The 25,163-nt window shown below is 37.7% G+C and overlaps 1 protein-coding gene across 4 annotated transcripts; it reads right to left on the minus strand.

Moving 5' to 3' along the window:
- Positions 1-4,409: 4,409 nt before the first annotated feature.
- On the minus strand, positions 4,410-19,427 carry LOC118778841 (myosin heavy chain, fast skeletal muscle-like). 4 transcript variants are annotated; one of them, XM_036530599.1, is made up of 39 exons: positions 19,224-19,427; positions 18,198-18,341; positions 17,953-18,109; positions 17,578-17,605; positions 17,205-17,298; positions 17,008-17,100; positions 16,830-16,893; positions 16,637-16,735; positions 16,449-16,552; positions 15,491-15,629; positions 14,504-14,622; positions 13,987-14,136; positions 13,706-13,876; positions 13,309-13,615; positions 12,920-12,990; positions 12,511-12,598; positions 12,171-12,288; positions 11,712-11,835; positions 11,449-11,585; positions 10,904-11,159; positions 10,528-10,770; positions 10,265-10,441; positions 9,892-10,037; positions 9,702-9,792; positions 9,231-9,620; positions 9,022-9,148; positions 8,826-8,944; positions 8,500-8,696; positions 8,207-8,390; positions 7,923-8,088; positions 7,594-7,718; positions 7,149-7,457; positions 6,855-7,058; positions 6,628-6,753; positions 6,223-6,393; positions 5,753-5,857; positions 5,569-5,664; positions 4,703-4,834; positions 4,410-4,430 (listed from the first exon to the last, which is right to left on the minus strand). In XM_036530599.1, exons 1-39 carry the CDS (start codon positions 19,425-19,427, stop codon positions 4,410-4,412), a joined length of 5,796 nt encoding a protein of 1,931 aa, XP_036386492.1. The 4 variants fall into 4 exon arrangements, with proteins under 4 accessions (XP_036386492.1, XP_036386491.1, XP_036386490.1 ...); XM_036530598.1 differs by having other exon boundaries at positions 12,920-12,988; positions 13,316-13,615; positions 17,187-17,298; XM_036530597.1 differs by having other exon boundaries at positions 17,187-17,298.
- Positions 19,428-25,163: the final 5,736 nt, after the last annotated feature.

Below are 25,163 nucleotides of genomic sequence, written 5' to 3' on the forward strand. Positions count from 1 at the left end.
CGGAGAATGGGTTATTAAACAATATTCATATTTTTGTGGGGTGTGTTGTACATTTTTTCCAAACACACTTATATATACAGTGCCTTGCAAAAGTATTGAGACCCTTGACCAATCCATTTTACTGAATTACAAATTATGCATTGAAATTTCATTCTGTGTGATATTTTATTTAAAAACACTGAAAATTACTTGTTTCCAGATGACTTTGGTTTTATGCTAAAAAAATATTTTTAAACAAAATAAACTGAAATATGTTTCCACCCATACATCTACCACAACAAAAAATCCTGTGCCAATAATGTCAGTAATCTGCAGGTCGCAGGTCTCAATTATGGATATCTGTTGTCTGGGCATGCAGGGAGCAGGTGGACTTGTGTGTGTGGGGGGTGTGTATGTGTTTGGAGGAGGAGAGAGTCTGCCTGCAGAGCTGTGTGCACTGTATACTTAATTGAGTGGCACATATAAAATTAGTTCTGACCAGGCCTTCATCCACAATACTGGAGTCTGGACCTAATATTAGCAGCCCACAAGAATAATCTTATTAACTTTGACCTTGACAATCAAATTACTACACTGGCTGTCTACATATACTTTCCTCACAACTTCAGGCCATGGGTCCATTTTTTAAAAATCTTTTTATGTATAACAACTTAGTGCCTACAGAGCATGGAGTAATTCCAGTAAGTCCAGTCTGTTCATCAGCTCCACTCTGTCTCTTTAATGTGGCCTATGGTTATAGGTCCTCCTTCGCTCACTTTTGCTTGTCTCTGCCAGTATGGAAAGAACACATTACAAAAACTTACACAACTGTATGCAGCCCATCTCTCACGTTAATCCCCTGCATTTTCAGCCTTCACAAATATAGTTACAAAACACATTTACACAATATGCATTCATGTTACAAATATCAACTTTTGAAATACCAAAACCAGGTCAGAGTTTTATATATAAACACACATGTCATTGGTTGGTGTAATACTCAAGTCCAGATAGTTCTAATGCACCCTGGCACAGAAAAGGAGCCCAGTTTAGCTGTGGAGAAGCACTCAAATGTCACTGGTATACTGTTGCAGGACTCCTGCATGTCTTGCATTCTTATAAAGAAATAAAACAAGGAAAGCTGTTTGCAAGAACTTTAAAGAACAACTACACCTCACAGTAGTGCAAATAGTTGAGCTGAGCATGACACAGGCATGGCCAGAATGCATCCTGTATGCACTCAAACACATGATTTTGGGCTTTGGTGCAGTATTGGTGAAAAATAACTTTGTTCCTGTTCATACACCAAGAGAAAAACATGCCGATTTTGAGTATTTCAAATGTCATTTCCCTTCCTTTTCTGCTTAAACTGTGTATGTGTATGTGTATGTGTATGCACATGATGTGTACGTTATGTGCTAACTTAAGGTAAGAATAAAACAAATGTATTTTGTCATACAGCAGCAATATCGTGCAGAGGTAAGGAACTGGCTCATAACTCAAAGGTTGGTCACTGGGTCACTGTTGTTGTACCCTTGGGCAAGATATTTAACTCACAATAGCTTCAGTAAATAGCCAAAATAGCCAACTGTCTGAATGGATAACATGTAAGATTTGTAACTTATGCAAGTCACTCTGGATAAGAATCCCTGCTAAGCAGTATTTTCTATATTTCCTTTCCTTGTTAATAGTGCAATAAATCTTACCATTTAAATTAGTCATGGAGTTTTGCCATATCTCATTATCACTGCTGGTCAAAGAGAATGAAAACCACATTCAATGTTCTCAGGAATACACTTGATTGCACCTACACTATATGGACAAACATATTTGGCCATACCTGTTTTTCAGGGTTTGGGCTAGGCCCCTTATCTCCAGTGAAGGGCAATCTTAATTGCTTCAGCATACCAAGACATTTTGGACAATGCTATGCTTCCAACTTTGTGGCAACAGTTTTGGGGAAGGCCCTTTTCTATTCTAACATGACTGTGCCCCGGTGCACAAAGCAAGGACTATAAAGACATGGTTTGATGAGTTCGGTGTGGAAGAACTTGACTGGCCCACACAGAGCCCTGACCTCAACCCCATCGAGCACCTTTGGGATGAACTGGAACGGAGATTGTGAGCCAGGCCTTCTCATCCAACATCAGTACCTGACCTCATAAATGCTCTACAGAATGAATGGGCACAAATTCCCACAGAAACACTCCAAAATCTTGTGGAAAGCCTTCCAAGAAGAGTGGAAGCTGTTATAGCTGCAAAAGGGGGACCAACTCCATATTAAAGTGTATGTATTTGAAAACAATGACCTTACAATGTAATGGTCAGGCGTCCAAATACTTTTGTCCATACAGTGTATATTGTAGAATTTATTTCCGTTAGCATCTACCTGCTACAGTTTTAGTGCAACTGATGGTTCGCTGGCAATACTTTATAGACGGATCTATGAAAATCTATGTATTTTTATGGAAGTAACAATCACATCCCCATCTGATAACCAGTCCCGGTAACATACAGACCAGATTATGTCTCGCTCCAACTCACAGGTGATGCTCCTGAACAGCACTGTATCCTCCCGTTGGCAATGCCACAGCCTTCCAATTCTCTTGAACACTTTGCAAATGCTGTAAACGGCTTGACTGACAAGTGACGAATGTCAAATTCAAAACAGTCAACGGTTATCTTATAATTGAATTAGGAACTATTAAAACATTCACAATTAAGAAACGTACCTATCATGTTAATTTCAATATTAAAACAAAGATACCTCTGGTGGGGTGGTAGGCAGAGTTTCCCAGCATGCCTTGCGGCAGTGGATTCTTTTTGTGGTTGTTTACCCACTGTGGGTGTGACTGTATTCCCCTTTTATGTAGTTCCCTCCTACCCTGTTATTGAAAATATTTGCATTACTGCTGTGTAGAATGAATTTTATCAATCAAATGTACAAGACTATTTGTTTGGCAAAAACCTAACAGAGTGGGGTTATTTACACAAATTTTACCATTTATACATTTGGATTTTATTTGCAAAAATACTTCTTGATTCAAACATGGTTGTTAAATGTTAGTGCTATGGCTGTGATGCTTGCAACACTATATCTGAGTGAATCTTAATCAATCTATGCTCAGATCATGTTTATTAAAATTTTGGAGCTTGTAGGATTTCAGATGAGGATTTCTGAAAGCTGGTGTAATGCAAGTAAGGGCTGAGTATTTGAAGCAGAGGGTTAACAGTGTGGCAAAATCATAATGAAATCGATCAATAAACACCATAAGGTCAAAGGAAATAGCCTGAAAAAGGTGACTAAGTACAGAATCTTGGAGTTGGGTGGCAGAAATAACTGTCTGCAGTCAGTCGAGAACTTGGAAAGTTTCTGCAGTTTAATGGTTTCTAAAAACTTTCATTTTATTTCAAAAGAGGCAGTTCAGTTTCAATATGATCTCCAAATATTTTTACATTTAATATGCTCTGTGCAAGAGCTTAAGTTTTCAGTGAAGCACTTATCATAAAGGGGGAGACATGCACAGGAAAGATGATATGATACTGGTAAAAGTGGGATCATCTGGGCACATGTAGTAATAAAATTATGACACTATATCCTGTCCTTAAAAGTATGTTCTTAGGAGGAGTGAGTACAAATATAACTACTTTCTTGGCTATGCTCTCTGAGCATTGCTGTTTGTCATTGAGTGCTATGAGCTCCAGTTGTAAAGTAGGTTTCAAAGGCAGTGTCAGTATTCCACTGCTGTGCACCTTAACACTGCTCTTTGCACTGTCTGTAAAAGAACATATGAGGTAATTACCCAATCAAAGGTAAGTGTTTTTTATTGGAATAATTACTGTAAAAATAATGATATTAATAATTATTACTAATCTTTAACAAAAAACAAAAATTAACAATCTTGTATATATAATATGTGTATATATAAAATAAAAAAAATATAAATTGGCTGAGAATGCATGTACTAGCATGTTTTTAAGGAACTGTTTATGCACATGTTTTTACATAGACATGTTTGTATATGTGATGTGCTGGTGTCATTTTTAAGTACTGAAAATATGGATCTTGTTATTGTACACCCATTCCCATTTTACAATATTGATAAATAAGAAATGTATCGCCCATCCCTAAAATCTACTAAGGATATGGTGCTGGGGAGAATGAATAGAATCTAGTATGTATGTAAAGAAAGAATCATTCTCTATTAATATGTATTTTGAAGACTGGAAGTTTTAGTAGTTTGATCAGCAATTTTTCATAGATATTATGACTGTAGTACAACAAAAGATAAATACAAAATAAATGACAGACAAAAGACATGTAAAGATATGCATTGCTAAATTTATTGACTGATTCCTTACATGAGAACATTTCACAAGTATTTCATATTATATGAATGCTTGTTACTGCATCTCATCTGGGTTTTGTCTCATTCAGCAGCTTCCTTGCCCTGAAAGGGAAGTAAAGGGAGGGAGAGCATTTAAAACCAGCTATCCTCAAATTGCTGCATTAATAATTTTTGTGTTACCACTTCAAGAACATTTGTGTCATAAATTATAACTTCTCATGAGAAATATTCACCTCATTGGCAATACACTGCAAAGAATTTGAAACAGTAAACTTCAGATGAATAACCATTTTATACTTTAATTTTTAACATTCTGAAAAATGTAATCTATGCATAATTCTAGGCACAGTTCATCAAAACCTGTATGAAAATACCTTGCCAGCATCACGGCTCTTGGCTCTCAGCTTGTTGACCTGGGACTCGGCGATGTCGGCACGCTCCTGAGCTTCCTCCAGCTCATGCTGCACCTTCCTGTATCTGGACAGGTGAGTGTTGGCTTGTTCCTCCTGTGAGAGATTCCAGTTTTTCCAGTTTTCAGATGATGCAATCATTTCATCAGTTAGAACTCTTTTGATATTTGTAGGCCACACAGCACATTTCCAGATTAATTTATGAGGGTTTCCATGAGATTTCGAGAGTATGATGACAATGCTACTAATCTAATACTCAGGAGACCATGAGTGCATTTTTCTTTCCTTTATATTCTGGTTCTATTAACTGTCTCATGCATACATCTCATTCAGTGACAATGAGGAAAAACATTGTGAATGTTTATAATGACAGCTGTTTATGTGTCTCAGAAAATAATAACAATAAATAATAATGATTTGATATTGTCTACCAATATTGTTTATGATTTTTGTAATTTCCTAACTTTGGTAATTTCCTAACTTTCCTAAATTTACCCCTTCAGCTTGCATCACTACAGAATCCCTTGCACTTACTGAGGAGTATGGAAATACGATGAATGCTGCCCTCTGATACACCCGCATGAACTCAATGAATATTTTTCACACTATAATACAAGTCCCTTGGTGCAGTCATCTGAGCAACTTGTAGGCAACTGACAATTTGCTTGAGGGTGCTATTGCAGTGCGGACTCTGGGGGGTCTCTTGTGGACTTCAGGCTATCATTGCATTATGACACAACTCATCCTCAGAACTCTCTTATTCTGCACAGTTTATTCTACATTTTCCTCCTACACCAGATAAAGCCTTTATTATGGAATATCAGACTTACAGATTCCTCAGCCTGTCTCTTGTAGGCCTTCACTTTCAGCTGCAGTTTGTCCACCAGATCCTGCAGTCTGGTGACATTCTTTTTGTCCTCCTCAGTCTACAGAGAATGAATATAATTTAGATGTTGTATCGTGTGTAGTTATTCTCCATTACACTGTACTGTATAAAGATCGATTGAATTTTACCTGGTAGGTGAGCTCCTTGACTTTCCTCTCATATTTACGGACACCTTTAACCGCATCAGCTCCACGTTTCTGCTCAGCTTCAACTTCAGCTTCTAGCTCATGCACCTTGAATTGAGCATTTGTTCATACAAATATTTTAGTAACATTTTGTGAATGTCGAATACTTGCAGCAGGATCGGAGTTAGAATTGGGCAATTCTTTAGCTTCTACACATGAAAAAAGTTGAGTTTCATAAAGAATGAAATAGAATTATGTGTAACTCTTCCATGCTTGACATACTAACTTCAATCTGGTCAAGTCAAACTAAAAGAAATGCTGTTCAAGATTTCTAGCTAACCAGCCACACTCTCCTTCACAGTATTAAGGCTAGCTAGACTTATTGTAATTCATTACTCTGCAATTATCTATTCAGAATTCAGTAAATTCACAGATAAAAAGATAAAATCTGATATCATAAACAGATATATTACCCTTGATTCCAGTTTCTGTAGCTGTTTCTTTCCGCCCTTCATGGCTAGGTTCTCAGCCTCATCCAGACGGTGCTGCAGGTCCTTGACTGTGACTTCCAGGTTCTTCTTCATCCTCTCCAGGTGAGCACTGGTGTCCTGCTCCTTCTTCAGCTCCTCTGCCATCATGGCAGCCTGGAATTTTCATACAGTGATGTTTTTTTATGTGCAAAAGTCATAGACACATTCAGTCCTGATGATACCTGGATGTGCATATCTTAAATGGATCAGTACAGAATTATGTCATTACATAAAGAAGGAAATGTTTCACTGCATCTGGAGTATATTTGTGGGTAGTGCTGGATGAGGTAAATAAATGAATATATGAAATAATGTAAAGCAGGTAACACTGACATAAATATTACTCACATCAGTAATAGCCTTCTTGGCCTTCTCCTCTGCATTTCTTGCTTCCTGAATGGTGTCATCCACTTCACCTTGGATCTGAACAAGGTCACTTTCCAGCTTCTTCTTGGTGTTAAGAAGGCTGGTGTTCTGAACAAATTTGGATAGTTATAGGTTCGTTTTTAGGTTGTCATGTATACCGTGTCCATTTGTACTATATCAAACAAAAAGAAATGACCCTATGTACTTACCTGGGAGTGCAGCAGGCCCACACGCTCACTTGCATCGACCAGCTCCTGCTCGGCCACTTTGCGGCCTCTCTCTGTCTGCTCCAGGGCAGCCCTCAGTTCCTCTATCTCAGCCAGCATCAGGTTGTTCCTGCGCTCCACCATGGCAACCTGCTCCTTCATGTCCTCCTGTCCTCTGACTGCATCATCAAGGTGCAGTTGGGCATCCTGAAAGAGAGATCAATGAAAGAAATTCTGTATGAAAAGCCTAAACCCACTGAGCTCAGCAGTGTCACTATAAGTAATATACAAATGTACCTTGAGCTGTCCTTGGACATTCCTCAGTTGTTTCTGGGCTTCAGCAGCCTGGCGGTTGGCATGGCTCAGCTGAATCTCCATCTCATTGAGGTCTCCCTCCATCTTCTTCTTGACTCTGAGAGCATCATTCCTGCTTCTGACCTCAGCGTCAAGAGTGCTCTGCATGGATTCCACCACCCTCTGGCTGTTCCTCTTGATCTGCTCCATCTCCTCATCTTTCTCTGCAAGCTTCCTGTCAATTTCACCTTTGATCTGATTGAGCTCAAGCTGGACACGGAGAATCTTGGACTCCTCATGCTCCAGAGTTCCCTGTAAAATAAAATTAATTGGAAAACTATTGCACTTTGTTGGTGAACTGGAGAAACCGTCTACACCATTTTAGGGTTTAGATATTCATGAAAAACATCAGTATTTTAGTATGTTTAAGTGTTGAAGGTTTTATTACCTCGGCTTCTTCTAGAGCAGTCTGAATTTCTGCTTTCTCAGTCTCCACTGTCTTCTTAGCCTTCTCCAGCTCATGAATGGTCTTTCCAGTCTCTCCAATCTGTTCAGTCAGGTCAGAAATCTCCTCTGCAGGGACACATTGAATGATGATTTCATAACTAACAATATATCTGTTTAGGACCTTCTTCCATGAATCTCAATCTCCTCTGTCACCAAATTTGACTAAAGATGGTTACATTAGTGGAAAGATGGTAATAATTTTTGAGCTTCAGATAAATCCAAATATTTTACAGTCATGATGATGAGTGTTTCTACATTTATTGTACATACGCTGCAGGTTCTTGTTCTCTCTCTTCAGGGTCTCCAGCTGGTCCAGAGCTTCTTCATAGGAATTCTTCATCTTGAACAGCTCAGTACTGAGAGAACGGGCCTCTTTTTGTGCCCCTTCCAGCTCTGCCTGGCCTTCCTCATACTTCTGCTTCCCTTCTGCCAGAACCTGGAAAAGTGATGATAAAACCCATTGATAATGAACCATGAAATCAGTCTATGCCATAAAATCTAATTGTAATCCACAGCAGAAATGATAATTCCCTATATTGGAATGTTGGATTTACCTTGTCAAAGTTCCTCTGCTTCTTGTCAAGGTTGGCAGCCTGGGCATTTGCCCTCTCCACATCAATCATGAGATCCTCCACTTCACCCTGCAGTCTCTGCTTGGTCTTCTCCAGAGAGGCACACTTGGCGTTCACAGCCTCAATGGATTCCTCTGCCTCCTGGAGACGCTGGGCAAGCTTTTTCCTGTGTGATAATTACAGATGAGTGATAATTACAGATTTTTGAATGATTGTCTTTCATTGTGTTTCATAATGTTGTGAAATTTAATTGAAGTTGTAAAAACTGAAAGTACTTGGCCTCCTCCAGTTCCTCAGTGCGCTGGATGGCATCAGTTTCATATTTGGTTCTCCACTGAGCCACCTCACTGTTGGCCTTGGACATTCCACGCTGCAGCTCAGCCTTGGCCTCCTGCTCCTCCTCAAACTGCTCCCTCAGAAGGTCACAGTCATGGCGTGCTGATTGCAAACCATGGGCCAGGGCGTTCTTCGCCTGTTAGAAAACAAATGAATGAATGGAAATACCTTCAGTAGTATGTCATAAGAAAGGTTTCCTGAGAAACCTATGCTCATTAATGACAAGTGCTAAGGACATTTGCATTACACTTTCCTAGCCTATTACCTTGACTTCCTCTTCAACAAGCCTCTTGAGCTCCTCGATCTGCTGTGTGTAGGCTTGCTTGCCTCTCGTCAGCTGAGAAACTAGAGCATCTTTCTCTTCCAGCTGGCGACCAAATTCGCCTGAGGAAACAAATATAATGATCCTTCACCTTGTGTTTTTGGTATGAAGTAATTAAATCTAAATCAAATGTACATACCATTCTCAGTTTGAAGTCTTGCTTTCTGTGCTCCAATGTCATTCAGTTGTCTTGCATTTTCATCGTACTTGGACTTGAGCTCACTCAGCTGATCTTCAAGAGTGCGGCACATTTTCTCAAGATTTCCCTGTCGACAAAGCTCATTTAGAGAACGTTCATGTTTAATGACTCTTACAATTGTTAGCTTGAAAAATAAACATTCCTTATACCTTTGCTTTAGCGACAGCTTCCATGTTACTGGCAAGGTCATCGATTTCCATTTTGTATTCACTCTTCTCCTTCTCCAACTTCTGCTTGACGCGCTGAAGATTGTCGATTTGTTCTCCCAGTTCTGCAACGCTGTCGGCCTGCTTTTTGCGGAGAGCCGCAGCTGTGGCCTCATGCTGCAAGGTAGACTCTTCAAGATCACGGCGCAGCTTCTGAAACTCAGCCTCACGCTTCTTGTTCATCTCAATCTGAGCAGCAGTGGCACCACCAGCTTCTTCTAGCCTCTCACTGATCTCCTCAAGTTCCCTGGAGAGATCAGCTCTCTGCTTCTCAACCTTGGCCCGAGCAGCACGCTCAGCCTCAATTTCTTCCTCCAGCTCCTCAATACGAGCCTATGGAGAACAGTGGTATTGGTTAAAGTTGTACATGTTTTCAGCTTTATTATGTGGAATTTGAAGGTGTTCAGAAATTACCTGGAGCTCCTTAATCTTCTTTTGAAGCTGAGCACCCAAAGACTGCTCATCCTCAATCTTGCTGAGAAGTTGGCTTGTTTCAAAGTCCTTCCTGTGGATGAGGAACAATACAGATTTTAATGAATATGTTTCCAATTTTTGGATGTTGTTGGGATTTACGATTATCTCATTGCAGTGAATTCTGTCTTACTTCTTGATCTTCTCCTCTGACTGTTGCTTGTCATTCTCCAGATCCATTATGGATTCCTGAGCCAGTTTCAGATCGCCCTCAAGCTTTCTCTTGGCTCTCTCAAGGTCCATGCGAAGCTTCTTCTCTTGTTCTAGAGAACCTTCCAGCTGTTGCGGCAAAGCAAGGTAGATATTAAGGTTTTGTTTCACACTTTAAGGAATATATATAATAATTTGGCAGCTCTTGCCTTTTTGCTTTGTATTACTGAATGGACTCAGCAATTGTTCATGTTTGTCCAGCAGGTTCATTCCATTTCTGTTCTTGCCCATAGATCCTGTCAGGGCTCTGAGTCATATTTAATTTGACCAATAGAAAAGAAAGGAAATTTACTTACATCATCCACTTGTTGCTCAAGCTTGGTTTTAGCTTTAGTCAGAGTGTTGACTTTGTCCTCCTCTGCCTGGAGATCATCAAGAGTCTGCTGGTGTGCCTCTTGGAGGGCTTTCTTCTCCTTGGTCAGCTTGGCAATGCTCTCATCTTGAGAGGCCATCTCTTCAGTCAGGTTTTTAACCTAAATGAATTAATATCACACATTGTGAGTAACAAGGTGAGGCATTTCAAACATAGAAATAATACTTTAATAATGCAGTCTTTAACCTTATTTTCTGTGGCATGTTTCTCCTTCTCCACTTTGGCCAAGGTGAGCTCTAAATCATCAATGTCTTTCTTCAGCTCAGAGCACTCATCCTCCAGCTTCCTCTTCTTGGCAGTCAGCTCAGCATTGATTTCCTCCTCATCCTCCAGTCTCTCACTTGTCTCCTTGAGTTTAGCTTCGAGCTGGATCTTAGCTTTGATGAGTCCCTCGCATCTTTCCTCAGCATCAGAGAGGCTTTCACTTTCCTGTAATTGGGATGAATGATATCAACAGAAGGAGTTATAATCATTTCCAATTCAAATATAATTAGCCATATTTATGATTTAAACATAAAAGCAATTAATTCACATTTTCATGTATAAAGAAAAGGTTACTTACAGCTGCAACTTGTAACTGCAGGTCATTCTTTTCCTGCAGCAGTGAAACCATTTTCTCCTCAAGCTCCTTCTTCTTAGCTAATGCCTTGGCCAGATCCTCTTTGCACTTTTCAAACTCGACCTTCATGTTGGCCATTTCTTTCTCAGTTTCAGCACTTTTCAGAAGAGGCTTGATCTTGAAGTATAGCTTCATCCATGGCCAGTGTTTCACATTCATGAATGAGCGGACGTTGTATTGGATGGTGAAAATGGATTCTCTGTGTGAAATATGATTACAATGTAAATCAAAGAACCTTCCACATTGTAAGAGAAATAGGTAACTTGGGGGATAATTTTTGGGCCAATTCATTCAACTATGAAATTCAAAATAAATTATTTGGTATGCCTCTCCAAATTGTCAAAACTATTTCTTTTTTTTTTTAGAAAAAGAAGAGAAAACAAGAAATTGATCATTTCTTTTGAATTCTTTTTCTCCTTTTGCGGCACAGCAACAGTAGTACTCTTGCAATTTTAACATGATTTTCTGTGTACTGATCTTTAACCTACCTCCTCTCCATCATCTTCACAAACTCCCTTCTCATGAGGTAACCACGGCACAGGGCCTGAGTCATGGTAACCAGTGTTGCCAGTTTCTCATCTCGCATCTCTTCCAGGGTACCCAACAGACCAGCTTTGAAGAACACCTGTAAGAACATATAGTAATTCTTTATAAGACTCAAATGTCCTAAATAAACATCATTATATCATTTGTTAAAGAGACATTCAAAGCCTACAAGTGTGGTGATAACCTTGAAGCTAAAGTCTCATACTTTGGTGTGCCCAAACTTGTACTGAGTGTGGTCCACATCAATGGATCCCAGGAGCTTCTCAGAAGCCTTCTTGTTGTCAATGAACTGTCCCTCAGGGATCACACTGGCATTCAGTACTTTGTATCTAAAATAAAAGTAATGGTTATAATGATAGAGAAGATATGCTCAGAGATTACTCAAGGGAATCATCTATTTAAATGCAATTATTTCTAGATCTGGAACATGTCTATTATTATTATAGTTTTGTAAAAAATATTTGTAGAGGCCTTTAAACAGGTTATTGTCATGTTCCACTTTTACACACTATCAAAACTTCTTTCCATGTTCCACTTTTACATGCTATAAAAATGTGTAAAAACTGTACAATTTAGCAATGCAACAGCAGTATCTAACCTAAAGATCCTAGATTCACAGGCATATTATGGATGTTAGGTAATACAGATGTAATGAGTAATTTACCTCTGCTTGAAGTCACCATAGAGGATTCTGCTGGGGAAGCCCTTTCTGCAGATTCTGATACCTTCTAGCACACCATTACACCTCAACTGGTGGATGACCAGGAAGTTCTCCATGAGACCTGGGAAAACAAGAAGACATTCACATGTTCAGACATTGAACCAAAAGTACAGAATAGGATACTCCCACACTGAAGTTGTGCTGACTTCACTGAATTCTTTTTGATAACCATCCTTTTAATAAAAGAGGATTGATCAATCAGGTTAACATAGCATGTCCGCTCTGTTGCAGTTTTTCATATTCGGACCTAAACTATTGGAATGACAGTGGGTATATTGCCTACCTGGTGTCTTTGATTCATTAGGAATCAAGCATCGCACAAAGTGAGGATGAGTGCTTCTTAAGTTGGTCATCAGCTTGCCCAAATTCTCCTGTGGGATGGAGGGTGGTGTAGTATTTAAAAAATTGGTTTGTTTATTTCATTCATATTGTGAATAGAGTTAAGCTGTGCCTACCCTCACTTTTTAACTGATGCATTTCCAAATCTAATTGAAAGGAACCCAACTGATTATCATTTTATGCTTTTTAGTATTCCAGAGCAAATTCATGTAATGTGTAATTATTTCTACATTTGCTTCAGTGCTTTTTGTAGAGAAGTTACTGTAACAGTAAGAGTGCTTTATTTCATGACATCAAATTGGTACTTTAATCACAGAAGTGTGGTTTCAGTTGCATTGAAGTGCATACAGTACCCTGAACAGAGCAGACACAGTCTGGAAGGAGCCACCCTTCTTCTTGCCGGCCTTTTTGCCACCACCAGCCTCTGTTAACACAAGATTTTTACACTGACATCATATTTAATGCAATATTTAACCTCACAACTTTTTCCATTTGCTTCATTTTGCATGACTAACCATAAATACATGCCTATACTAACAGCATTTTAAAAATACCACCATGAATGTATTAACATCCAGAGGCCTGGAAATATGAAATGTGTAAATTGTTGTTGTAGTTGATTGAAAAGGTGTATCCTTGACTTAATAAATCAATGAGTTTGTGTCAGATATGATAAAATTCATCCAGGTGTGAATATATAAGAAGGAGACTCTACCAATCTCAACAGAAATAAATACAATACCTTCTGCAGAGGCATGAGCAGCATACAGGTGAGCCAGCAGTTTGACTGATGACTTCTGGTACAGCTGTACGACTGAGTCGTTCAGGGGGTCCTTGTTCTTGTCCAGCCAGCCGCAAATGTTGTAGTCCACAGTGCCAGCGTAGTGCACCAGGGAGAAGTGGGCCTCAGCCTTGCCTTTGGCAGGCTTGGGCTTCTGGAAGCAAGCGGTTTTGCCCAGGTGTTGGTCATAGAGCTTGTTTTTGAAGGTTGTGTCTGAAGCCTTGGGGAACATGCACTCCTCTTCAAGGATGGAGAAGATGCCCATTGGCTGTTGTAGGCAGAATATTCACATGAGATTACTTCAGGAGAATAAGAGAAGGGGTTTATGACTGTCAATCATAACAGGCGTCACTCATACCTTCTCAATGAGTTCAATGCAGGCAGCCAAGTCCATACCGAAATCAATGAACTCCCATTCAATGCCCTCCTTCTTGTACTCCTCTTGTTCCAGCACAAACATGTGATGGTTGAAAAACTGTTGCAGTTTCTCATTGGTGAAGTTGATGCACAGCTGCTCAAGGCTGTTGAACTAAATTTTTAAAAACAGAAAGTTGACTGATTAAAGGTGATCCAACTTGAAAAGAAAAAATGTTTGATGCAACAAAACTATAGTCAATGTTAATGAAAAGCTGCACTCACATCAAAGATCTCAAATCCAGCAATATCCAGCACACCGATGAAGAACTGTCGTGGCTGCTTTGTGTCCAACATCTCATTAATGCGAACAACCATCCACAAGAACATTTTCTCATAGACAGACTTGCACAGAGCACTGACAGAGTTGTTGACCTAATCACAAAGAGGAAAAAAACTCTTTGTAATCTCAACTCATACTTGCATCTTGTATGATTCAATAGTATTTCATCATTATTTTTGTTTCATTTGTTTGGCAAACCTTCCTCAAACTACCATAACAGGTGTTGAGAAATGTCTTTAATGATATGCAACAAGGCATTCCACTGCAATGCCTTGTTGCCAATGCCTTGTTCTCATGCTATGTCATTGCATGACAAGGCACAGTAATTGTGTGTGGAGAACTGGACAGATCAGGTCATTCATTGCAATACTATAGGTGGAATATTTTGGGGAAAAACACATTTTTGTATATTTTTTGTAACTCCATTAAAGATTATATATTAAAATATAGATATTTTACCTGCGGTACAGTTTGTCCCTTGGTCACAAACTCGTTTCCGACCTTCACTCTGGGGTAACACAGAGCTTTCAGCACGTCAGCTGAGTTCAGGCCCATGAGGTAAGAAATTTTATCTGCCACTGTGAAGAGGAGAATCAAGATGTATTATTAAAGACAAAAGAAAGACTGACAGTGTAAATGAAATCAGTGAGCCCACTTCACTGACATCATAACTCACAGCTATCATGCGGTGCATAATCACTGTTTGAAGTTTTTAAATTTTTCCTATGGTAAGAAGAAATCACATTGATTTAAATTAAACTTTAATATATTAATGTTACAAGATGCCAGTATGAAGGTTTCAGTTTATGAAGTTATTTTATTTCAAATATGTAGAGGATGCAGCAGAGTTTTCCTAAATTCATATTAGATACTATTTTATTCTTTTTGCAGATATAAGATTGGTAAGATGATAGGTTGACTCTCCCTGTGTTGTAGAAGTGCCTGGTGTGCCTGTCTAAGGCACTGAGTGGATATTGAAAAGGTATGAGAGTCTAGGAGCAGTCCCCTTGTTTTTTAAATGGCTAGACTAAGTTTCCACTCAAAATCCTATACACTCCTGAGACATTTTTTAAATCACACAAAGAAAAATGTAATTATAATTTGTGACCACAGCTATAAGCACCAATGAAAGGTGCCCAAGCACAACAATGGCCATCAATTGTTTTTACTTGTGTGATGAGTAAATCAGGTCACACAAGTGTCATGATTTACATTTATAGTTTACATAAAATATTTTTTTCTTTTTTTATGAAATGAAATTCCAATACTGCATCTGTATTACGTAACCAGTGATGACCACATTTGTTATGGTGACACATCCCAAAGAGAGTTGTTTAAATCAAATTGGTTGGTGAGGCCTGATATCCACATTCATTGAGATGGACAACTGCCTCTTTGCCTGTGGATTATTTCCATGCTGTTTTGACATTAAAACTTAAACCTTACCCTCAGTGCCATCAGGCTCAGCCTGTTCTTCACGCTGCTTCTGCTTAAACTTCATGTTCCCATGATGCATCACTGCACCAGTCAGCTTATAGATGCCCATCTTCTCCTCAGCAGTGAAGCCCAAGATGTCAATGGCAGTCTGTGTGATTGGAAACAGAAGCATATTTATGAGCTTTTGCCAATTATACTTTATATTTTTTATTATTATTATATTCTTTATTATATATTTTACCAGTAAGATCATTTCTCTACTTAATTCTGGTGCAGACTTCTGTCCTTCTCTGTACTTATGAATGTACATATGTAGCGATAGGAACACATTTTCATTGTGATTTACAGGCAATAGAGATATTATTTACACATATTGTTAGTGAGCAGAGTCAGAAACAAATAGGTAAGTATTCAAATATATATTTCTTAAGCAGCTCCCCACATTTGACCTCCTTAAACTCAATTATAAGTGGAGAGTGGACAGTTTATATGTCAGAAGACAGAAGAACACATAGGTAGAATGCTTACATACTTGTAATATGTAAATACATAATGGTACATAATAATACATAGTGGTCATATTTTACTTGAATCACCTAAATCTGACATGAGAGGATTTAGTTACCTGTTCCACAGCATCACATGCTCCTATTATATTAAATCCTCCTATTATATAAAGTAGCAAATTGTGATGTGGAAAACTGTGTGGCAGATCCCTCTTCAATCCGCTGACATTTAGGAAACATTATTTTTAAGAGCAAGGTTACATTACATTTTGATATATCAGAACGTATTCGTATACAAACAAACATATAACATACTGATCAAAATATTATCAAGTGCGGAAACTCTCCAACTCTGGGTTGAAGCATACAGTCACAAAAATTGTCATTGTTCATTATAGACAAAAAAAGTACAGTTTCATTACAGGGAAAATAATAAAACACAAAAAATTCATCTCACTTACGTCTGTGGCAATGAACTCCTCAACATCATTAATGCTTTTAACAGTGATTTCTCCTTGGCTGACCATAGGGTAGTCATATGGGTTGGTGGTAATGAGAAGTGCCTCTGTAAGAGAAAATAATTATAAATGTGTACATTCCTGAAATTTGCATTACAATATTTAAGATCTTGACCTTTCGGATTTCATACCTAACAGTTCAGGTTTGTGGCCTGTCATAAGCTGATAGAAGATGTGGTAGCTTCTCTCAGCTGATAGCTGGAATGTTACTCTTGACTTTTCCAGCAAATCTGTAGGTAGGGTATAATATTTACACATTTTGGAAATATTTTATTATACTCATTGGATATTTGATCAACACTGAATGTCATCTTAAGAACTTACAGGTTTCAATATCAGCAGAAGCCAGCTTTCCTGTTGTTCCAAAATGAATTCTGATGAACTTTCCCTAAGCATTTAAGAAATTAGGAACAACTGAAATGCTGCATCCTTTAAATGATGTTAAAGTAAATTTCATAATAATGTCAGTTATAACCAGCCTGAAATTGAATTAAATACTTACAAAACGAGAGGAGTTGTCATTCCTCACAGTCTTGGCATTACCATAAGCCTCCAGCAGGGGGTTCGCTGCGATGATTTGATCCTCCAGAGATCCCTACAGAAGACATCAGACACTTCAGACATTTGTCACAGCTCATAAATTCCTGAGCTATTTGCACATCTCTACAGTCTCTCACTGACCTGCATCTTGCCAGGTACTTGCTCAGCTTTCTTTTGGCCAGACACTGCGATTGTCGCAAAGTACTGGATGACACGTTTGGTGTTCACAGTCTTTCCTGCACCGGATTCTCCACTGTGAGTGGACACGGATAATGATCATAGCTTGAGAAACACTGAAAATAGGCCTATAGAGTACAAGCTATACTCTATAAACTACATGCAAACATTATTTTAAATTGTATGTAATAAATTGGAGATAAATTAATTATACTCAAATTGATCTGAAACTGAGTAACATTGTAGAACTGATAGTTTTTGGTTTTGATTAAATCATTGAATTTCTGTGGTTTCATTTTTACTAGTTTTTCCTGTTGGCTATTATGGCATTCATTAGCATGTACAGTATACGTACGTAATCAGGATTGACTGGTTTTCACGATCTGGAAAAAGACATTACATTAGAAATGTGACATTACAAGTAGGTTCTTTTTAATAATCCATGGTGATATTTGACATCGAGCCTTCTTTTCTGGATATTTGAGTTTTCCTTCCATCAAGGCATTGAATGATTACATTACAAAAAATATATGCATTTAGCAGACTTCCAGTGCAACTGAACATAAGTTAATGAATTTGAAGCACTTCCGCACTTCCATTCATGAAAAATGTCTCAGGCAAATTTTCAGAACAACATGATGTCATCAGAACATGTGGTGATTTGATATGAACTTTATATTAGTTCTCCAGATTGACTAACACACCTTATAATACCAGGAGATATTCTTACCAGTCAGCATGAACTGATAGGCATTGTCAGAGATGGAGAAGATGTGGGGCGGGGCCTCAATTCTCTTTTTGCCTCTGTATGCAACAACAACAACGGCATCGTACACTGGAAGCCACTTGTATGGATTCACAGTGACACAGAACAGCCCAGAGTATGTCTGAAACAGCAGAGGTCAATATTACTGCACATATTCACCAGAAACAATGGCTCATTGACTGGTAAAGTGGATTAACTGAGAAACTTACATAGATCATCCATGCTGCGTAACGCTCTTTGAGGTTATACAGCACAGCGGGCTCATTGAGGTGGGTCATCATGGCCATGTCCTCAATCTTATCAAACTTGGGAGGGTTCATTGGGTGGATGTCATCCTCCTTCACTGTGATTGACTGTGGAATGGAACAACCCATGTTGAGACTCACAGTACAGTCAGAATGTAATGTCATTGTTGAATGGCTCTAAGAGAGAACATCTTCCTTCACCGTGAGTGTCTGTTAAATGCAGAAATGCAAACTAATGGCTGTTGTGAGGCATTATCATTTTACCTGTGTTTGGAGGGGAATATTGCGTACAAAAATAGAATTGGTATGTTGAAAAAATGAGGCCTCTTCATTTGTGATGATTTAATGTACACTATGTTGTTATAAATCAGCATCCATGTTAAGTATAAATAGTTAAATACAAATACACAGTGGACTGTGCAAATCCATACATCCATATAATAAAATTGAATTAAAATGATATAGTGACCCAAAATTAGGCAGGTAAGACTTATCTACAGTCTGTCCTGGAAGTAAATTGAATAGGAAACTAGCCCAAAGATTAAGGATGACTGTAGCGGGATATTTTAACTGAATATAGAAGTAACCCCATGAAAAATGGGATTTTTTTTTTATTCAAGATGATCAAGATCTTTTCAAGGAGTTCACAGTGTTATTTCAAATGCATGTTTAATAAGACATGATCATTTGTCATAATAAAATCACTCATAAGGTTTTCCAGGTGCTGGGTGCAGAAATCATGTTAGAAAAAAACAGGAAATAATAAAATAAAACAAAACCCATATACTAATATAAATAAAACCCATGTGCTAATACAATAAAACAAAACCCATATACTGCTGTAATGCTTATAAGTGATTTTAACAGTACCAAAACAAGATTTTGACAAAAAGGTCTTAGTCTGGATAACAGACATGCTGGTGTTGTTATGTTGCAATAAAAAATGTCTTATGATCTAAATCATAATATTTGCTGCTTAGCAGTACATACTTGCCCATCCAGTGTTTCAACTGTGGCTTTGCCCCCCTCTCTGCTGATGAGTTTCCCTTTGACGTACATCTCCTTGGGCTCAGCCACAAAGTAAGCTGTTTTGGCATCAAAGGGTGTGTTCTGTGCCTCGAGCCTCTCCTTCTCTGGCTTCCGGAGGTAAATGGCCGCTGGGCCAAAAACCTCCATCTCCGCATCCGAACTCATGATGGCACTTTACTGATAAAAGACGATATAAATAGTAATCATCTAACTCTGCACTTTTCTGTTCATCACTCAAAGAATTAAAATTATAATTTTGGCACCTCCTCAAAACAGAATTTTTTTTACCTCTTTTTTGAGGCCAGAAGAAAAGGTGGTACAGAAACTGTTGGCCTTTGGATACTGAAAAAGAAATTTGAAAATTCATTCATATTGCTGTTAGTTATTGAAAGATGAAATTAATTCTTGACTTCATAAATGAAGCTTTTATTTCCTTTAATCTCTATCATTGGAACCTCAAGGTTATCAATAAAATAATATCCAGTCTACTAATGTAGTCAGAAAACAATAATCTGGAAATCTGGATCTTGTTATTTGGAATTAATCCAAATGTAATAGGAAAAAGAAATTAAATATTACAAATTAAAATGAAAATGAATGAATTTAAATGACAAAATCTATGTTATCTCAATATTGATGGCCTTTACAGTCAACATCCCATTGGGTGTCCAGTCCTTTAAATATGAAAGCTGTTGCCACATTACACAACAACTCACTCACCTTTGCTGGATGCCTGTCAGTTGCTGGGGGGACCAGTGCTGCCTCTTATATAGGGGGATTTATGTCCACTCTGCAAAACGGCCTCCTCTATTTGGTCATGTATTTTTGTGGTCTGACCAAATATGTGACAGTCTCCTATCCTATATTCCTATATCCTAATATTCTACTGTGTATGTAAATTTTTTTTTAACTTATTGTAAATCATGCAGGGTTCACTGAAAATGCAACGTGACTTGCTTCTCTATGGATGAATATAATCATTGGAATTCTGGATTGCATAGCTGGATCAATTCAGAGTGATTTTCAAGTATTCTACTATAGGATGAAACAAATTATTTTTAATTGCACTCCATTGATTGAACCACAAATGTGTACATGAATCAATGCTTGCAAAGTGAACTGCCAGTGCATGGGTTGTTTTGTTGCAGCACCCTATAAAGGCTTATTTTATCCACAATTTTATATTCATATTTAATTTGCATTCATCAAAGGAATAATAGCTGCTTCATACATATATAGCTACCAAATAACAAGAGTGGTGGTAAAATCAGTAGATCTACTTTTGGTTGTCATGTATGTATTTATATGTCATGTATGTATGCATATATATGTAATTATATGTCATATAATGACATATAATTACATATATAATGATCAAAGGCTGTTTAACAATGGCAGTGGAGTATTATGGTGTGTGACCTTTTTGCATTAAAGCAAGTTTTTCAGCAGGTTAAGTGCAGGATTAAGTGACTGCTATATGAATATAAATGTATGGTTGATTGGATGTAACACTCAAGTCCAGAAATCTTTATGATGTGAAGTTGAGACTAATCTTCTTTATGGTCGCTGGAAATAAAGAGGAGCCTAGTTTAGCTGTGGAGAAGCCTTTAAATGTCACTGGTATAATGTTGCAGGACTCTTGAAGGTCTTATATTTTTATTAAGAAATAAAACTGGAAGCAAGGTCATTCCATCTGTCAACATTCCACAAATGACAGTTGTCATGCAGACACGAACAAAGTCAACCCCGGTCCACTCAAACTATTTGTAACAGGTACTATGTGAAAAATAGTTTTTTTTGCATTCCATGTCATTACATGTACATTTATGTCAATGTAAATTATGTCCAGCTAGAATAATTCACAGGGTACTGCAACTTTATCTGCTACTGTTTTTTATTTGTCTGCATACTGGAGTGTATGTGTAAGCTTTCAGCTTGAAGCAAAATCTGATAAAAGCAAATACCAGGAGGTTCTCAGGCTGCTCCAGCATTTGCCCTCAAGGATGGTATTACCTACCAAAATGCTTTTATAACTGTTTAGGATGCCATTCGCGTAATCCGAAAAAGACATACGCAATGTTTTATTTAGGTGAACACCTCGATAGGTCTTATCTTAAGCAGGTCGAAAGTGAAGTACAGTTCTTTATCTTGGGCATATAATTATGACTTCCATATTAGTGATTGCAGATCTTCAAAATAATTGGTATTTTGAAAAAAAAATCCTTTATTTAGAAGTATTTTCTGTGAGTAATGATTGTATTGCTGCGCACTTTCAGGGTAATGGCTAGCATAAGTGGTAGTGGAACATTGTTCCATTGCGAACATTGTGTACTGTTACCTATTATTGTTATTTTCCCATTGTTACAAGTGTTATGTCATTTAAGGTTGACCGTCATTTACATAGTCAGTGTCTTTGGCTGAAAGTATTTGTTATGGCAATTGCACTGTACCTGGTGGCGGTGACAAGACCAGGGAATAATTTTAATGCAGTTTTTAAAGTGATGAAAAAAACTTTGGCAGTTATGTAGCATAAACTTCTATGAATATGCACATATATAAGAATATGCACTTTTATGCCTGCTTTTCCAGGATTTCTGTAGCCATTTTATTTTGAAAATGGAATAATGCTGTTGTACAGCCTCAATTTACATACTTCCTGCTTTTTTGGCTTTATACCACAATTTGTAAAAAATAGCGTTCTTAAAAAAAGAAATCACAATCAGAAAGTTCTGAACTTCTGAAAATAGCTACTGCAACCTTCCATGCCTGAAATTATGGGTGAAGAGTCTCACTGTAATTTTATTGAGCCCTAGCCCATGTTTTCACCTGTCACTTTATGATCAAATCTGTACAATTATATCCATACAGAGGACCAAACATGGTGACTTCATTTTCACTCCTTCATTTCAATACAATACAGAATACAAATGTATCTTAATTAAAATTAGAGATAACTGCCAAAAAACATAATCAAATTAAAACTTTAGCTAAATACCCTTTTCCAGCCTATTATCAGAACACGGTCTACAGGTAAGCTACACAGTTTAATACAGGAAAGGAAGATTAGACAAGCAATTAGAAGAGCAGCAATTCCTTCACTGAAGGCAACCTAGTAACCTTGTAAAAGACCAAAGAGTTGCTTGGAGTTGCTACTACAGCAGTGAGTTTAAAAAAACTTCGTTGATGTAAGCCCACTCTTAAGCTTGCTTAAACCCTGGATGAAGATTTTTTTTCAACTAGCGTAAGGATTGATATCATAATTGGTACTGGCCTAGCTACAGTGCATGCATTTATGATGATTGTTCAGAAAACTGAAATTGTTTGAATCACATGGTGACCTGTTTCTAACAACATTTATTTTGATTTGACATCTGTGGCTACTAGCATGCTGATTTGACCTAGCATGCTACCCAGCTTGCTAGCTAGTCTTTCTAGTAACTGTTGATTTTTTCTGTAGCTAAAAAACTGGCTGTGTAACTTCAATTCAGAAAATTTACATAAAAATTTAAATGAGAAATCTCTTCCTGCAAGGATTAAAAACACAATTTTTGGAGATGTTGCCCCTGTGCATGCCATTATCTGTGCCTACAGCCTAATATCCCTCAGCACTCTCCCTGCTCTGAGGAATGCTCTTTCCCCCTCAGAGTGCGCAATAAATTCTGTACCAATAAATGTACCAATAAATTCTTCAGATTCTACCAATTCATGTGTCATAGCGGAGACCAACGCTGAGGTGTTCAACCAGCTGGCATTGATAGCATGAGGCTGGCATAAGGTTCCTCTGATTGCCTTGGTCCAAAAGTCAGACCTGTCTACCAACCACACACTGCATTGGCCACATTTGTACTCTCTTTGTTCATATACGTGAATATATTTACTTTCTTTAATGCAGTTAATGTTACTTGCCAGACAACAATACCTGCCTCTTTAATTGTTTAATTTAGTTTAGTGCAATGTGTACCACAGTGAATCCAATGAAAAGGTTATGTCAGTTGTACATACATGCTAAATACATAGCTAAATGCAACCAGCAGTCTACAACAGCAGTAGAAGACTAGATTTGGGCTGGCATTGATTCTCGACTTATTACTTAAGCAGCCTCCCCACAAGCAGCAACCTTGTTTATTGTGTGTGTGTGTGTGTGTGTGTGTGTGTTATTAATGTGTGTGTTATTAATTCTAACCCTGTTGATGTTACTGGCCATTCATTCATTCATTCAGCTGTTACACTATACAGAGCTAGCTCTGCAAACTGTACCAGAGTGGTTCCATACAATGAGATGTACAACAGAGAAATAATGTAAAAAAAAAAATATTTCCTTGGTGTCTTGGTGTCCTTGGTGTCTTGGATAAATTGGGTGGTGTCATAAGGTCCCAGAGAAACAAAATTTCTGGCTTTTCCTGTGTGGGGATTCAAACTATGTTTGAACTACACTGGATGAATGGATTAAATGAACGGAATTCTTGATGGTTGATGACTGGCGTTTACAAAATAATAGATATAGGCTGCAAGCTTCATGAAAGTAGTCGGATGGGAAAAATCCAGTGATTGAGAAAATAGTGTCCTAAAGTCTCATTTGGTGGACTTCATCAAAGCAAAATCTTTTAGGACTTTGAAATGACATTCAGAAGTAAAATAGTAACTTAAAAATTTAGTATTAGTACTGTCTCAGGCAATATTTACAATAATACACTAGATTCTCATGGCATGGCATGGCATGACAACATGGTAGCTTGCATTATCTGTGTTCACCATTATTTTTTCTGGCTCTTTCAATTAACTATTAGTTAAAACCACTGGAACTGACATGTAACCATTTGTTTTTAATACAGGAAAACTAACCTATGGAGCACAATTGTCAATGAAGGTGGCAGAATCTCATGAAGACACATCATCTAATATAGTGATTACATTTAAAACGGCTTCAAGGATATAACAAATGCTAAATACTCATCTCAATTTATTGTGTCACAATCTTAAATTTTGTCTTTAATTTTTTTTTTATTTTTCTTAAAGAAAAGTGTACATCATGTGTTCATTATTTTTGTGCAGAAAACTGTAAACTCACATTGGCTTCACTAGAGGTGATTCAGTCACTGATACTCACACAGTTTTTTTGTGGCTGTTCATCTGTGTACTCATCTTGCAGCATGGCTTTCGTCCAAGTATTTTCCCCAAGTATTTAGTCAACAGGGGATCAAGTGAACAATTTAAATACAAGATTTATGATTATAATAGGGCACTTCTTTTCCAGGGGAAAGATGATATGACACAGATAGGATGGAGAGGGCTATAAAATTCTGAGGAGGGTTACACATGTTCAGTAAAGTGTGATACTTGATCTTATCCTTAAAAATGTGTTCTTATAAGGAACAAATACAAATATAGCTGCTTGGTCAGCTATGCTCTCAGAACATTGCTATTTGTCTGTGAGTACTGTGAATTGCTATTGTAAAGTAGGTTTTAAATCTAAGACTTGCAGTTCAAAACCCCTGAAAAGGAGGCAAACAACTGGACAGTCCTGAAAGCTCAGAAGAATTTGATATTCAAAAGTAAGTGACTATTTTACAAAAGCAATACTGTCTGATGAAAGATAGAAGTAGTTTGATTTGATTTTTTTAAGTTTAATGATGTCAGTTCTCCAGGTGAATCCAGATTTCTTTCTAATACCTTTCTAAATCAGTTCTTTTCTCAACATCTTAAGTGACATCATTTATTTTCCGTAAATGAGGGCCATATATTCTTATGATCAGGCAAATTTTGTGCATGAATTTACAGTCAATATGTAGTTGTTTTTTTAATAACATCTCATCTGTCTGATAATGTTAAAATATGAAGGGATGTATTTACTTATTGAAAAAAAAAACTATGGAAGGCATAAATAAGCAAATTGAGCTATCA

This window comes from Megalops cyprinoides, chromosome 6 (genome assembly GCF_013368585.1).
Source record: "Megalops cyprinoides isolate fMegCyp1 chromosome 6, fMegCyp1.pri, whole genome shotgun sequence".
In the NCBI taxonomy this organism is placed as follows: domain Eukaryota; kingdom Metazoa; phylum Chordata; class Actinopteri; order Elopiformes; family Megalopidae; genus Megalops; species Megalops cyprinoides.